Consider the following 15,140-nt stretch of genomic DNA (forward strand, 5'->3'; position numbering starts at 1 on the left):
ATTTTTGAGAGAGAGTACTTGCTCTGTCCCCCCAGGCTGGAGTGCAGTGGCCATGATCTTCAGCCCACTGCAACCTCCGCCTCCCGGTTCAAGTGATTCTCCTGCTTCAGCCTTCTGAGTAGCTGGGACTACAGGCGCCGTTCACCATGCCTGGCTAATTTTTGTATTTTAGTAGAGATGGGGTTTCACCATGTTGGCCAGGCTGGTCTCAATCTCCTGACCTCGTGATCTACCTGCCTCATCCTCCCAAAGTGCTGGGATTACAGGTGTGAGCCACTGTGCACGGCCACTCTGCTTGTAAAATGGAGCCAGAAACTTGTGCTCTGATGTCAGATATACCTGATTCATCTTGCTCTGCTATTGGTTCACTGTGCGACCTTGAACAAATTACATAATCTCCCTGGTCTCAGTTCCCTCATCTATAAAATGGAGATGATAATACCCACTTCATAGGGCCATTGGGAAGATGAAATAAGGTAATGCAAGTAAAGAACTTTCCAGTAAAGAGCATTTTGCACTGGCATATAGCAAATGCATCATAAATATTGACAGTCATGGTTATTATTACTACTATTACTATTATAGTATTAGGTTGTGGTTACCCCCTGTAGATACTGTGTTGGAAACGCATAGAGCTTTTGTGCAAATAGGTTTTGCTGGCAAAGAACAAGGGACCCCAAATTAGTGGTTTGCCCCTTCTCATTAGGTGGGAATTAGCATGTACAGGTGTGAGCACTCGTGCATGCATGCACACATGTACACACGTGTACATGCACATATGTGTTATAACTCTGCCTCAGATAGGGGCCTTTTTGTATAGAAAGACCAGCAGGATGGGTGAGAAATGGCAACTCTTTTCTCTCTAGAACCTGATTGCTTCACCAAACAATGGTTTGTATTTCCTCCCATATTCCTCCTTCCTAATTGAAGAGGGAGTGACCGAATTTACCTCCTGGTACGTTGCACTTAATGGTCAATGACTGCTCCAGCTAACCAGGAGCCTCGTGGTTGCCCAGGCGTTGCAAGCATCAAACCCAGATCTTCATTGGGATCTTCCTCCATTGGTTGGAGTTTATAAATTGTATTCTGTTGAGTTGAAAAACATCCACTGCTCCTGATTGAGAGCTGGAGGACAGCACTTTGAGGGGTCTGCTGCTATAAATACTGGGATCTCCCAGGTGATGTATAAATGGGTCATTACTTTGCATCTTGCACCCCCTGAAACATCTCAGGTGCCTTGATCCCATGTATTCCAACAGATGAGCTTGGCTGACTTCTCGGGGTGGGTTGGGGGGACATGCCACATGCCTCTGGCCCCACCATCTCATGCCTTTGCCATCCATCTCCTGACTGCCCAGAAGGACACCAGGAACGGCTCATGAGCTACAAAAACTGAAGGTCGGGAACCCAAGGTCGTGCACCAAAGGTCATGAGAATTTTGCATTTTATGTTGCTCTCATTTCTGATCATTTGAAACAACCTCTCTGAGTTTCTGAAAGGGAAGGGATTGGAGAAAAGCACACCCGATTATGCTAGGTTCTGTTTTATTTTGGCTTTTGTTTTTGTTTTTTTTCCCACCCACCACAAGTTCTTTTCTTCCCCTCTCATAGTGTGGGCGAAATGCTGAAAACTTCGACCGATTTTTCACCCGCCATCCACCAGTCCTAACACCTCCCGACCAGGAAGTCATCAGGAATATTGACCAATCAGAATTCGAAGGATTTTCCTTTGTTAACTCTGAATTTTTAAAACCCGAAGTCAAGAGCTAAGTAGATGTGTAGATCTCCGTCCTTCATTTCTGTCATTCAAGCTCAACGGCTATTGTGGTGACATTTTTATGTTTTTCATTGCCAAGTTGCATCCATGTTTGATTTTCTGATGAGACTAGAGTGACAGTGTTTCAGAACCCAAATGTCCTCAGGTAGTTTGGAGCATCTCTATGAGATGGGATTATGCAGATGGCCTATGGAAAATGCAGCTGCATAATTAACACATTATCAAAGTCCTCTTACAATTTGTTTTCCGCAGCATGTCAGCTAAGTAGACCCAATGGGGAGAGAAAATGCCTGCTTTCTTTCCCTCTTTTTCTGCACTGCCATATTCACCCCAAACCATCCAATCTGTGGATAATTGGATGTTAGCAGTACTCTTCTACTTCCGGGCCTGGAGCTTGGCTTGTATCCAAGTGTATGGTTGCTTTGCCTAAGAGGAATCCCTCTATTTCACCTGTTCTGGAGGCACCAGACCTTGAAAAGAACATGCTCAAAATAAAATGTTACTTGTTATTTTTTTAAACTCAAAGTTAAAGTTATCAAAGTTCTAAAATTCCAATAATGTGCTTTTAGACTGTCTCAGTCTAAAAGCACTTCAAGGGGTCAAAGGGCAACCAGCTTGGGTGCTACCTCAGTGTTGTAGTTTCTGATACTTTATGTCTTTGATCACTCTCATCCCCAAACTACTTGAAAAGGGCATTTGGCACCACTCCCTGAAAAAACACAGTCACTCTAGCAAGGCCCCCAAAGGGCCCTGGTTTTACATTGCATTTCAAACTTTATTTGCTTTGGGGTTTTGTTTCTGTTGATGTTCAAATGCAAAAAAAAAAAAAAAAAAGTGACTCACATTTTACACATGCTTTAAAATATATTTTCAAATGTTTTTAACCACATTGACGACCTGCTTTGATTTAACTGAGAAGACAGCTGCGGAGCCTAGCAGACTCAGGCCTGTGGGAATGGGATTTGTCTAGATTTGTTACTGGCTTTAGAAAGCTAATTAAGTGCTCTGAAAAAGACACCGTTTCTTGAAACAAAGATGGTTGTATTCCTCACTTTGATGTTGTTTTGCAAGATGTTTGTGGAAATGTTCATTTGTATCTGGATCTCTGTTATGTGCCATTTTTCTTCTAGCATCGAGATACAATAAAAAAAAAAAAAAGAAAGAAAAGAAGAAGAAATACTATTTCAAGGAAAGCTGATCTTTTTGAAAAATGTGGACCTAAACTACAAAGTGGGAACTGAGGAGGGAACTCAGGAGAAAGGAACTAACTGTAGAGCTTTAATCTCGGCCCCAGTGTTGGCGGGGGCTGTGGCCCATTCAGGGGCTGCCAGTGGCCTATAGTGGGGTGGGAAGACCTGGCCAGAGCCAACGAGGGTATTGGAGCCCAAAGTCAAGTTTAGAGACCAGCTGGGAACATGAATGGGGCTCTTGATTTTCTTATCAAAATCACCACTCCTCCCAGCTTGGACTAAATATTCTTTCTAGCAAACAGCTTTGCAAGCTCCCTAAAGCCCAAGGAAACCCTTGGGTGGGAGAAATTTCACTCCTGTCTGAGCGGATTAAGACAGCCGGTGACTCCTCCTCCTCACCTGCCGTGTCCTGCTATTCTCAGGCAGCTCTAAAGAGAATTCTTATCACAGTTCAAGTGATTTCCGGAAGTTCCAGGGCTTCTGAGAGACCATCAGGGAAATTTTAACAACTTGACAAATGTCCTTGAAGTAAGATGTCTCATCTTTACGGAAAAATGGGGTTTGGACTTCTGCTTAGGCAAAGTCTCCTGCAGTTCATCCTTCTCTGTCCTCTTCTTGCTTCAGGCTTGGGGATCATCCCTGCTGTCCCCACTATGGTGGCAATCAGGACCTAAGGTGAAGCAAACTGGAAGTTCTAGCTGGCAAGTTTAGGCAATTAGAGAGGGAGGAAAATCGGAGCAAAGCCCCCTCACTTTATCGTTGAGAAACTGGCATCTGGAAAGAGGAAGGAACTTGCCCAAAGTCAGTCAACTGGGATAAAAACCTGGGTGTCCTGATCCTCAGTGCAGGGCACTTTCTGCTCTGTAGCAAGGCAACAGGCATCTCTGAGCCAGGCCCACCAACAGGCAAGATTTGAGGTCTCTCATCTGGTGGTTGGCTCGTGATCTCATTTTGCTTGGACATGCTCTCAGGAAGATGAAAACCATGGAGAAACACTAGGCCATTGACAAATGATCTGAGACAACTTTAGAAAACAATGTAGGATGGATGGAAAGAGAAAGAGAGAGAGAGAAAGAAAGAAGAAAAAGAAAGAACGAAAGAAGGAAGGAAAGAAGGAAGGAAGGAAGGAATATAGTGTGTTTGTATAATGCACTCAACATTTTCCAAATTCTTGCCATTATTTTTCAAAAGTTCAATAGTTTGCAGAAATAGATACTCAAGTCAAATCTCTTTTAGAGAAACTTTCCATGGAAAGTCAGAATTTCTACCACTTCCTTTTCTATCCACATTTCCAGTGCAGAAGAAACTGAGAAACAGAGCTTTTTTAAGAGAGGACAGGGCCATAGCCACAAGGGCCTTCTTAGGGGATTAATGGGAGGTCAGTAGAATTAATAACCCTCCTTGGATGAGTGCTACTGTTCTCATGTGGCTTCAGATGCAATCAGCCTCAAAGAAATGATCTCAACAGAGAAGCTCATTCTCTCCCAACTTCTGTGGTAAAATCCAGGAGTATTTTCTCTGGGGATGTGCCCACAGGGCAAAGTCCATAAAGGCAAGTCCTGTCGGGACCTTGTGGTTATCTGAAGCATTAGCCATCACCAGCACAACAAAGGGGACAGGGCTTTCCAAGGTGGGGCTGGTCAGAAGGTAATGTTTGCTAAGATGCCCACAGGCAGGGAAAGCGAAATAGGGTTGATGACACCAGGGGAGACCTAAAAAAAGTCAGATTTGTGTCTTCTAGCTCCAAATGTACCTGCCTTTTAGCTCACACACTGTCCTGGAGTTCTCCGACCTTTAAGGGCCCTAACACAGTTCAGTTTATAAAGGGGTTCAAAAGGGACAGTGGCCCATTTGGAAGACCTTTAGGATCAATGGGAATACATTCCATTGTTTTGCCTCAGAGGAAAGTTTCTGGCTCGGGGTAATTATAAGTTGTAAAAGGATAGAGGCATATCCCAAGTCTTCCTTTATTCCACAAATAATTAAAAACAACCTACTGTGTGCCAGGCACTCTTCTTGGCACTGGAAATACAGTAGTGAAGAACCTGATGAGGACCCTGTTTATTGTTGCTCTCCAAGAAATTCTCCAAGAATACTGTTTCTTGGAGAGAAATAATAAATAAACAAGACAATTTCTGAAAGCAATAAGTGCAATCAAGATAATTAAAGGATGCTAAAGTGTGACTCATGGGGATTGGGAGAGAGATGCACAGACAATATTAAAGAGGAGACATTCGAGCTTTGCTGTGAACACCGGAAGTAACACACCGAGCGCCTGGGGGATGGAAATTCCTGTAGCACCCCACAGGCTAACAGCAGACAGGACAAGACAAACAGGGCAGGTGGGACATGGTAGAGATGGACCCCAGGAAACAGCTCTGTCAGCATCTTAACCTGTTCCACTCTAGCCACACATACCCACGTGTACTCCTGAGACCTGTGTGTCCACCTCACTCCCCGACTCTCACACAGACACGGCAAGAGTAAGGAGGGAACTCCATAGAGACATTTTACCTATCTCAGAGGAGCAGTCACAAAGAAGCAAGTCTTGTAAAAGGTGTTTTGCAAAGGAGAGTGAACCCAGCAATGAGAGATCCTTAACAGCTAGTGCCCATTAGGACCTAAACCTAAAGCCTAAACCTAAAGCCTAAGTGTTGATGGCTCAAATGCTCATGAGTTAGTCAATACTTACCGACCCCCTGGCCTTTATAATCTGACACAACTTTGGCTGCAGCCCGGGAATGTGCAGGGCACTAGTGAATCCAAGGCCTTCTTCTCTGGTTGTCTTGTAATAAAACAGCCATTGGGCTGTCCCTCCAGTCCGAGGGACTGAGATGAGGCCTATGTAGCAGCGATGTTGTCAGGTAAAAATCAGGAACCCTCTGAAATCTTGGGCATGGCGCCCTGCCTGCTTGTGCCTCGGTTCTCTCATATGTCATATATAGGAGGTGAGGACTCCAACTCTACCTGCCCCAGGTGGGTGTGGTGATGATGAGAAAAGACAAGAGGCTTGCAAGGACCCTAAGGAGGTTGGTGCATCATACAGGTTCCTTTATTAGCCCACATTCTGATGTTCCCTGGTGAGACTTGCCCCAAACAATTGCTGGTAAACGGGAGTTAATTTCTTCCCCACCTCCCTACTGAACAAAAAAAGAAATGTCAGACTTACTAGGAGAATCGAGTTGCTTTGAGTTTATTTTGTTTTGTTTTATTTTGTTTTAAGGCTCCCCTTACACACCTTCCTTTAAGCTTTGGGTTTTCTCTCATAGTTTGTTGACTAGATACATGCTAAAAATGTCTTTGGAGAGAACTTCTGCCTGATAAAGACCCAATTCTAGTCTGTGGGTGGATTTTTGAGCTGACAGTGGTCAATTCCTTTCATTAAGCAGTGATCTGATTTCTCCACATGGTCATTCTGCCTTCTTGGGGGCAGAGTAGATGGGCAGCAGTTCACCTTTTCAAAGAAAGAGGTCTTCTAGCCACCTGGGCTGCTACTGAATGGTTTTCTCCAGGACGCTCTACCTAATGGTTATTTCTATAACATTAAGCATGGTAATAAGTAGCTTCCAATTCAATTCATCCTAAAGCCAAAGAAAATACACCACCACACACACACACACACACACACACACACACACCCCACTTTATGACAATTCTTACAGAAAATCAGTGACATTTCTTTTCTTAGAAAATTTCCACCACGTTTCTATCCCCAAGCCAACATACAATGTGAAATGAAAGCTAGTACGTGGAGTGCAGCTGCTAAAAGTTTTCAGCACAGGGCTCTTTCTGACTCTGCTCATGAGACGGCATCAGCCACCCAATGACTGGCGTATCTTGGTCCTGTGTCTTTCTTCTTATGCTGTGTTAATGTGTTTACTTTCCATTTGGCAGAGAGACAAGAGAGACACCTCCAACTTCGACAAAGAGTTCACCAGACAGCCTGTGGAACTGACCCCCACTGACAAACTCTTCATCATGAACTTGGACCAAAATGAATTTGCTGGCTTCTCTTACACTAACCCAGAGTTTGTCATTAATGTGTAGGTGAATGCAAACTCCATCATTGAGCCTGGGGTGTAAGACTTCAGGCCAAGCGTACGTATCAATTCTAGTCTTCCAGGATTCACGGTGCACATGCTGGCATTCAACATGTGGAAAGCTTGTCTTAGAGGGCTTTTCTTTGTATGTGTAGCTTGCTAGTTTGTTTTCTACATTTGAAAATGTTTAGTTTAGAATAAGCGCATTATCCAATTATAGAGATACAATTTTCCAAACTTCCAGAAACTCATCAAATGAACAGACAATGTCAAAACTACTGTGTCTGATACCAAAATGCTTCAGTATTTGTAATTTTTCAAGTCAGAAGCTAATGTTCCTGGTAAAAGTTTTTACAGTTATTCTATAATATCTTCTTTGAATGCTAAGCATGACCAATATTTTTAAAAATTGTGAGTAAGCTTTGCAGTTACTGTGAACTATTGTCTCTTGGAGGAAATTTTTTGTTTAAGAATTGATATGATTAAACTGAATTACTATATGCAAGCTCTTGTTTATATGTCTTTTCTTAAATGGATCATGTTACAGAGGTTACAAACTGAAGATCCAGTTTGTAGCCATTAGATAAGCTTAATTTTACTCACATGGAATTTTATTTAATTAAAACCGTTGTGAACATGAAAAAATAAGAACTTTATATAAATTCCTGTACTTTTAGAGTCCCTTGAAAAAAGAAACAAAAGACTAGCAGCTCTAAGCCTATGTTTCCACATGGAAATAATTCTACAGAACTGAGAAATGCTCTCTCCTTTAAAAGCAGTGTATGTTCTCATTTTGCCACAGTCTCCACCACCCCCTATTGTCTTATACCCTCCATCCACTTCCCTGGCTGCTGTAGCCACTTGAGGTTGAGACCTCTGTCATTAGTGAGTCACAGGTTTGAGGACCTTCATATTTTCTTGTGCCCTTAATCAGGGTATGTGCACAGTCATCCACTCAATGTGATTTGTGTTTATTAAGCTTACGTATCTAGCACAAAGTACATAAGATTTTATTCCAGCCATGACAAAAGTCAGGAAAGAGGCTGGTGTCAGTACGGAGGGAACCCTTTGTTTGTTGTCCATGAGGATGTTGCTATTTGTAAAATGACTTACCTTTTACTTATATTCTCCTAATTTAGCTTAGCACCTGCCAAAAAAGGGTGGGGGGTTATAAGCCGTTTTTGTTTTTGTTTTTTTTTTCAACAGCTCGTGCAGGGAGGCCCAAGAGAAGAGGGAGAAATAAGGGAGACTGCTTCTAAACCCTGCTGGCATGATAAGGAGCTACACACTCTCACAGCAGAGTGGCACAGTACTAAATCACTGGGTGTCAACCTGATACCTTCTTCTCTGAATAAAGTCATGCTTCTGTTTTCTTTTCAAAAGATAGAGTAATCCAATCTGTAGCACATGCCTTTGTAGCTGCTAAGGCTAGTGGGTAGCAGAAAAGAGCAAACCTGTTCACACTACGTACATTATGACTCTCTACAGCGTGTATTCATCTCTTCCCTTCTTGAAAAAGCCTCAGTAAATGGAGCACTGGAAAGATACAGTGAATCCATTTATCTTACCTAGTGCACTAATCTTTGCAGCATTTTAGAAACTCTGCCAGTTAAAGTTGGCTGAAGCCCATTTAAACTTCAGGAAGAAACTGTGTTCTAGGCATCACATTTAGAAAATAAAAATACCTGGAATTCTACAGATGTTTGAACATGCATTCCATTTAAGACAGTATTATATAGAAGAGGTTACCATTGCTGCCTCTTATTCCTCCTCGTTCCATGCCAGCTTCTCAAACTTTCCCCCTCTGCCAGATATAAATCCATCTTTCATTTAATAAATATTGAGCCCCAACTCTGAGCCAAGCACAGTTCTGGGTACTGGTGTTATAGAGACCAATAAGATAGTCCAGGACTCCCCACTTGTAGGGACAACATGGCTGCAGAAATCCTGGCCTGTCATCCTCCTAGGATCATGTCCAGTGAGAAAGAGTGGGAGGTCCTATAAAAGTGTTGTAGTTTACTCCAGTTGACTCGGCCCGGTCACATGTGCATTCCTGAGCCAAGAACTGTGGGTGGAGCGGGGAGGCAAGTGAGGTGCTTTGATTGGCCACACCTAAGTTGTATTAGCTATTACTGTGTAACAAGTTACCCCAAAACTTTAAAGCAATAAACATTTATGACCTCTCAATGTCTGTGGATCAGGAATCTGGGTGTGGCTTAGGTAGTATAAAGTCTGTCATGAGGATGTGGTTAAGCTATTGACCAGGGTTGTAGTCACACATGAAGGTTCAGCTGGGGGAAGATGGGATTCATTTCCAAGCTTACTCACATGGTTGTTGGCGACCCCAGTTCCTCACTTCATAGTTCCCTCCACAGGGCTGCCTCTGGACATGGCAGCTGGCTTCTCCTAGGGCACATGATTCAAGTGAGGGTGCCCAGTTTTGGAAACCACAGTCTTTTTGCAATCTAATCTCAGAAGTGACATCCTATCATGTTTCTGTTTTCTGTTCTTTATGAGTAAGCCCAGCCCATGCTCAAGGGCAAGGGATTTTGCAAAGTGAGACTACTGGAAAGTGGAAGTCTTTAAGGACCATCTTACAGAATGTCTATCACACATAGGATGAGCTGCACCTCTGCAGCTAGGGGTAGAGTGCCACTCAAAACACAGGAACTGGGAATAGGTGAAAAACAGCTCTCTGAATAAAAATTGGAAGTTGTTCTTGGAACAGAGGGGATGTATGCCCAGGAAGGAAACCACAGTGTTAGATCCTCTGTAGATGGGAATTTGGGGCTACTCCAAAGATTCTTGAAGCTAGTGATGTATGAGAAATGGGTCAACACTGATAAACAATTAAAGGAGTGGTTCACCTGGCATTGCATTGGTCCACAGTAGTCTCTATTGTTTCATAGCCAAGCTCACCACCCAACACAGAGACCTGAATTGGACCTTCTGATGAGTTACAGTTCTTTGCCTTCAAGATCTCAAAACCCATCAAGAAGATGAGTTGAAGGAAACATACACATGGTGTAAGTCTATGTCAATTTTTGGGCACTGAGTAACAAACCACATCACAACCTAATGGCTTAATAAAAACTACCACTTATTTAGCTCATGATATGGTTTTTCTGGCCTGGCCTCCCCAGTTTGTCTCTGATGGACTTGCTTGTGTATCTTCAGTCAGCTGGAAGATTATCTGATGACTGGAGCATTGAAGAAATAAAACCGATGGAAAGAAATTGCTGGGAATAGTCTGGACTTTCTCACAGTCAGATTCTTCAATCTCAACATACAAAGGCATGATAGCAGAGTTTAGGCTTGTCAATTGGATGACCACAGCCAACTTAAGAGCTTCAAACCCAATGAGGACAAATTTCTGAAATCCTCAGAGCTTATTCTTGCCACAATTCTTTCTCTAACCTCACATACAAGCTCAGATGCCGGTGAAATCAAGAAGAAATGCAAAGCAAGATACATAGGAACCAAATCTGGGATACCCAATCCAGTTCCACCTGTAATGTCCTATGCGGGGACATAGATAGAGCTGGAGGCCATTATCCTCATTAGCTGGAGGCCACTAACACAGGAACAGAAAACCAAATACCACATGTTCTCACTTATAAGTGGGAGCTAAATGATGGGAACACATGGAAACACAGAGTGGAACAACACACACTGGGGTCTATCAGGTGGTGGAGGGTGGGAAGAGGGAGAGGATCAAGAAAAATAACTAATGAGTACTAGGCTTAATACCTGGGTGACTAAATAATCTGTATAACAAATCCCCATGACACAAGTTTACCTATATAACAAACCTGCACATGTACCCCCTAACCCAAAGTAAAAGTTAAAAAAGCAAAATAAATAAATACCCTAAAGCCCAGTATCTCAGGTCCTATATCTTTTCTTGTTTTGATGTGGGACCTACACAGAATTCTGCTGCTCATCGCTTCCTAGACAAGCAATGTTGGCTCCAAAATGGAATCCCAATTTCCAAACACAACAAAGTTTTAGCTCTAGGGGACTTGCCCAGTGAGTGAACCACACTCCATCCACTAAGGACTTTTCCCCATAAATGCTAGTCTCCCTGGCATATAGCCTGCCAAAATCAGGGCAGATGTCAGGGTGAGATGAAAGTGGTATTTGGACAAGAGATGCAAGAACATTTAGTTTTGTTGTCAACCAGTGACGACTACTCACAAGATCCAAGAGGGAAATAAATGCATATAGGACAATGCCTAGAAAATGAAGATTTTATTATGATTTGAAGATTTGGCTGCATATTCAATATGGGATCCTAATCCTAAAGTGGTTGGACTCCATAGAGAACTAGATATCAGGTGGGTTGTATTAGTTATGTGTTAATAAATTACCCCCAAAATTAGCAGCTTAAAACAACACACATTTATTATCTGCACTTTCTATGGGTCAGGAGTCTGGGCACAGCTTAGCTGGGTCTTCAGAGTTTCACATAAGCTATAGCTAAGGTGTTGACTGGGGCTGTGGTCTTATCTGAAATTTCAGCTAGGGAAGAATCCACATCTAAGCTTACTTACATGGTTGTTGCCAGGATTCAGTTCCTTGTGAGCTGTCAGACTGAGGTCTTCAGTTCCTCACTGGCTCTTGGCAGGAGGTTGCCCTCAGTTTGTTGCCATGTGGGTCTTGCCAAAATAGAGGCTTGCTTCATCAAATTATACACACTAAGAAGTCAATATAATGAGAATACCAGTAAGCTGGAGGCCCCATTCTTCTGTAACCTAATCGTAGAAGTGACATTATATCCTTTTTGCTGTATTCTATTAATTATAAACAAGTCATTAGGCCCAGTCCACACTCAAGGGGAAGGAATTACACAAGGATATTGTGGTATTAAATATACACACACACACATATGATGTAGAACTTTAATCTACAGTCCCTGGCTCATACCTCCCATAACCCTTGTGATAGTCTTGTTATAATGTTGGATGCTTTAGACCTCAGGAAATAGAAGCTCTCTGACCTTCTTCTGCCCTCCTTCAGGCAGGACTCTAATCTTCCCCCAGCTTTCTGATTGTGGATCATAAGACCCTCATTTCAGAGGCGGTCCCCTGCCCCATACTTGGGGGAAGAAATGTTGATATCATGAAGGTTCCATAAAAACTTCACAAAAGGATAAGGTTGAGTGAGCTTTCAGATAGCTGACCACATGGAAGTTCCTGGAGAGTGGTTCTCCATATTCCTCCCAGTGGAGAGGGCATGGAAGCTCCACATCCCTTCCTGCATACCTCACCCTATGCAAGACATCCTCTTCTGTATCCTTTGTAATATCTTCTATAATAAACAAGTAAATGTAAATATTTCCCTGAGTTTTGTGAGCCATTCTAGCAAATTAATGAATCCCAAAGAGGGGACTGTAGAAACCCCAACTAGAAGTTGGTTGATCAGAAGTTCCAGGGGCCTGGATTTGTGACTGGTATCTGGTGGGTGGGGAGGGGGCAGTTTTGGGGGCTGAGTCCTCACCCTATGGGATCTAATGCTATTTCCAGGTAGATAGGGTAGAAATTGAATTGGAGGATACACAGCTGATGTCCACTGCTTGTTGATGAGGAAAACCTCCCAGACATTTGGTTACATAAGTCTTCTGTGTTGATTGTTGTGGTATGGAGAGCAGGAAAAACACAGGCATAAATAGGCAAGATGGAGACTATTGCGAGCCATGTCTGAAGCTGTCTACCACATAATATGGGCTGGAGTAAGGGAGGGAGGTGTCTTAGCACTGTGTCCAATAAACGTGCTCAATCTTGACCAGCCAGGTCAACCCTCCTCCCTAGAGGTGAAGTCGGAGTTGAGAGCAAGGACTATGAGGATCCCTTCTTTGAGAATTTCCAAGCTGATGTGAATGATCAGACTGACACAATCCAGATGAAAGAGATTATTTCAAACATAATGATTTGGGCCTCTCATAAACAGAGAAGAAATTAGTATTTCCTTAAACCCACACAACTTAAGGGCCCTTGCTCTCAAAGGAGTTTCCTTGACTCCCTAAGACATGAGCAGCACCAGATTCACATTTATGCCCTAGTTAAGCAGCAGAAATCAAAAGGGGAGTTTAGTTGATGAACCCCTGAAGGTATTTGACCTCAAGGTCGTCTTCAGGAAATCCTACTAATTGTAACTGGGCAGAGCTCAGCACAGGACTTTCAAGGGAAATAGATGAGCAAAGAGGAAATACCAGGAAATTATGCTAAGGGGGGAAGACTCTCTGATAGAGAAGAGGAACAAGCAGAAATGACCTCCAAATCTCATCCTCTATCATCTCATGGCTCAAATCTGGATTGGGGGTGATTTGCTTATTGTTAATATACTACAGGGGCTGAACCCATGGCAGGGAGCCCACGCCTTTGGAGAGAGATCATTGGACACAGAAGGTCTATTTCACTCCTTCATTCTACAAATCTCTCTTTAGAATGAATGACTGTTCCAGATGGGAACAAAGCATGGGTCCTTTTCTCATGCAGCTGATGTTTAGGAGGGATGCATATTAAATGTATATTAAATATGGTGAATAACATGATAGGAGACAGCAGGGTTTTGACCTGCTGGGTTGTCAGTAAATAGCTGGGTTGTCAGCTGTTTAACCTAAGGGGCCAAGAAGGGCCTTCTTGACAAGGTGATATTTTGAACTCAAAGATGAGGAGCCAGAGCAAAGCATTCCAGACTGAAGGAACGTCAAGAGTTAGAACCTGAGGGCTGGCCTGTCAAGGAGCAGAAAGTAGAACCACATGGCTGAAGACTGGTAAGCATTGGACCAGATGGTAGAAGATTCCTTCCAAAGAGGAAGTCAGTGGTCTGATCACTTAAGCATTTGTAGACCCTGCTGAGAAGCTTGACTTTGTTCTAAGTTCAATGAGAATCCCTTGAAGACGTATTACTTTCCTGTTGTTGCTGTAACAAATTGTCACATGCTGTATATCTTAAAACAACACAAATATATTATATTATTGTTCTGGAGGTGAGAAGTCCAAAAGCAGCCTTACTGGACTAAAATCAAGGCATTAGCAGAGCTGGTTCCTTCTGGAGGCTCCAAGAGGAGAATTGGCTTCATTTCCTTTCCCAGCTTCTAGAGGCTGCCTGCTTCCTTAGCTCATGTCCCCTCTTCATCTTCAAAGTGCATCTCTGCAACCTCTATGTCTCCTTTTCCATCTGTGACTTTTCTGCATCCCTTGTGATTACCTTGGGACCGCTTAGATCATCCAGGATAATCTCCCCGTCTCAGATCCTTAACACATCTGCAAAGTCCCCTTTGTCATGTAAGGAGCATATTCATAGGTTTCAGCGATTAGGATGTAAATGTGTTGGGAGGGCCTTTATTCTGTCTCCCTACAGAAACTTTAAGCAAAGAATTGCCATGATCTGATTTGTATTAGAGAACATAGTTTGTAGAGAAAGAGGAGCAGGAAAATAATTGGAGGCCATTGTAATAGTGCAGCAAGGAGGAAGAGGTGCAGTTTACCTTGACCACTTGTAGAGATGAGAGAGGAGAAACACACACACACACACACACACACACACACACACACACACACACACAGAGAGAGAGACAGAGAGAGAGAGAGAGAGAGACAGGTGACTGCCTCTGACAAATCCAGCCAATCTTGTTTCTACTGACCCCAAGCCCAGGGTTCTTTCAGCCATCCCAGCTTTGTTTCTCTAGGGTCTGTGTGACATTTTTGAAGGGAAGAGACTTGGCCACAAAGGGAGGGAAAGCAGGATAAGATTAGGGCATCTGTCGTGGTGAGTAAGGCCTGGAGTAGTACGCTGAATAATGACCACCCAAAGATATCAAGTCCTAACCCTGGAATTTGGAAATTTTACCTTATTTTGGGGGTGGGGAGGAAGGTCTTTGCAAGAAGTAATTGAATGGAGGATCTTGAGATGAAGCGATGACCCTGGGCTAACAGGGTGGGCCCTAAATGTCATCACGAGGTTCCTTATAAGGGAGAGGCAGAGGAAGATAACACAGACACACAGAGGAGAAAGTGATGAGAATAAGAGGCAGAGGGAGATGCAGGCACTAGATGCTAAAGGATGCAACAGGCACCAGAAGCTGGAAGAAGCAAGGAATGCATTCTCCCCTAGACCCTCCAGACAGAGC

At 43.2% G+C, this 15,140-nt stretch overlaps 1 protein-coding gene across 1 annotated transcript in view; it reads left to right on the plus strand.

The window, feature by feature from the left end:
• PRKCB (protein kinase C beta) overlaps nt 1–7,511 on the plus strand; it is a 397,470-nt gene extending 389,959 nt beyond the window's left edge. The window contains exon 21 of the mRNA XM_017887175.1: nt 1,611–7,511. Within this exon, the coding sequence (XP_017742664.1) occupies nt 1,611–1,769 (159 nt within the window). The 3' untranslated portion in view covers nt 1,770–7,511. The remainder of the gene's footprint in view (nt 1–1,610) is intronic.
• Nucleotides 7,512–15,140: the final 7,629 nt, after the last annotated feature.

Source organism: Rhinopithecus bieti, unplaced genomic scaffold (assembly GCF_001698545.2).
Source record: "Rhinopithecus bieti isolate Rb0 unplaced genomic scaffold, ASM169854v2 scaffold_13348, whole genome shotgun sequence".
Lineage (NCBI taxonomy): Eukaryota > Metazoa > Chordata > Mammalia > Primates > Cercopithecidae > Rhinopithecus > Rhinopithecus bieti.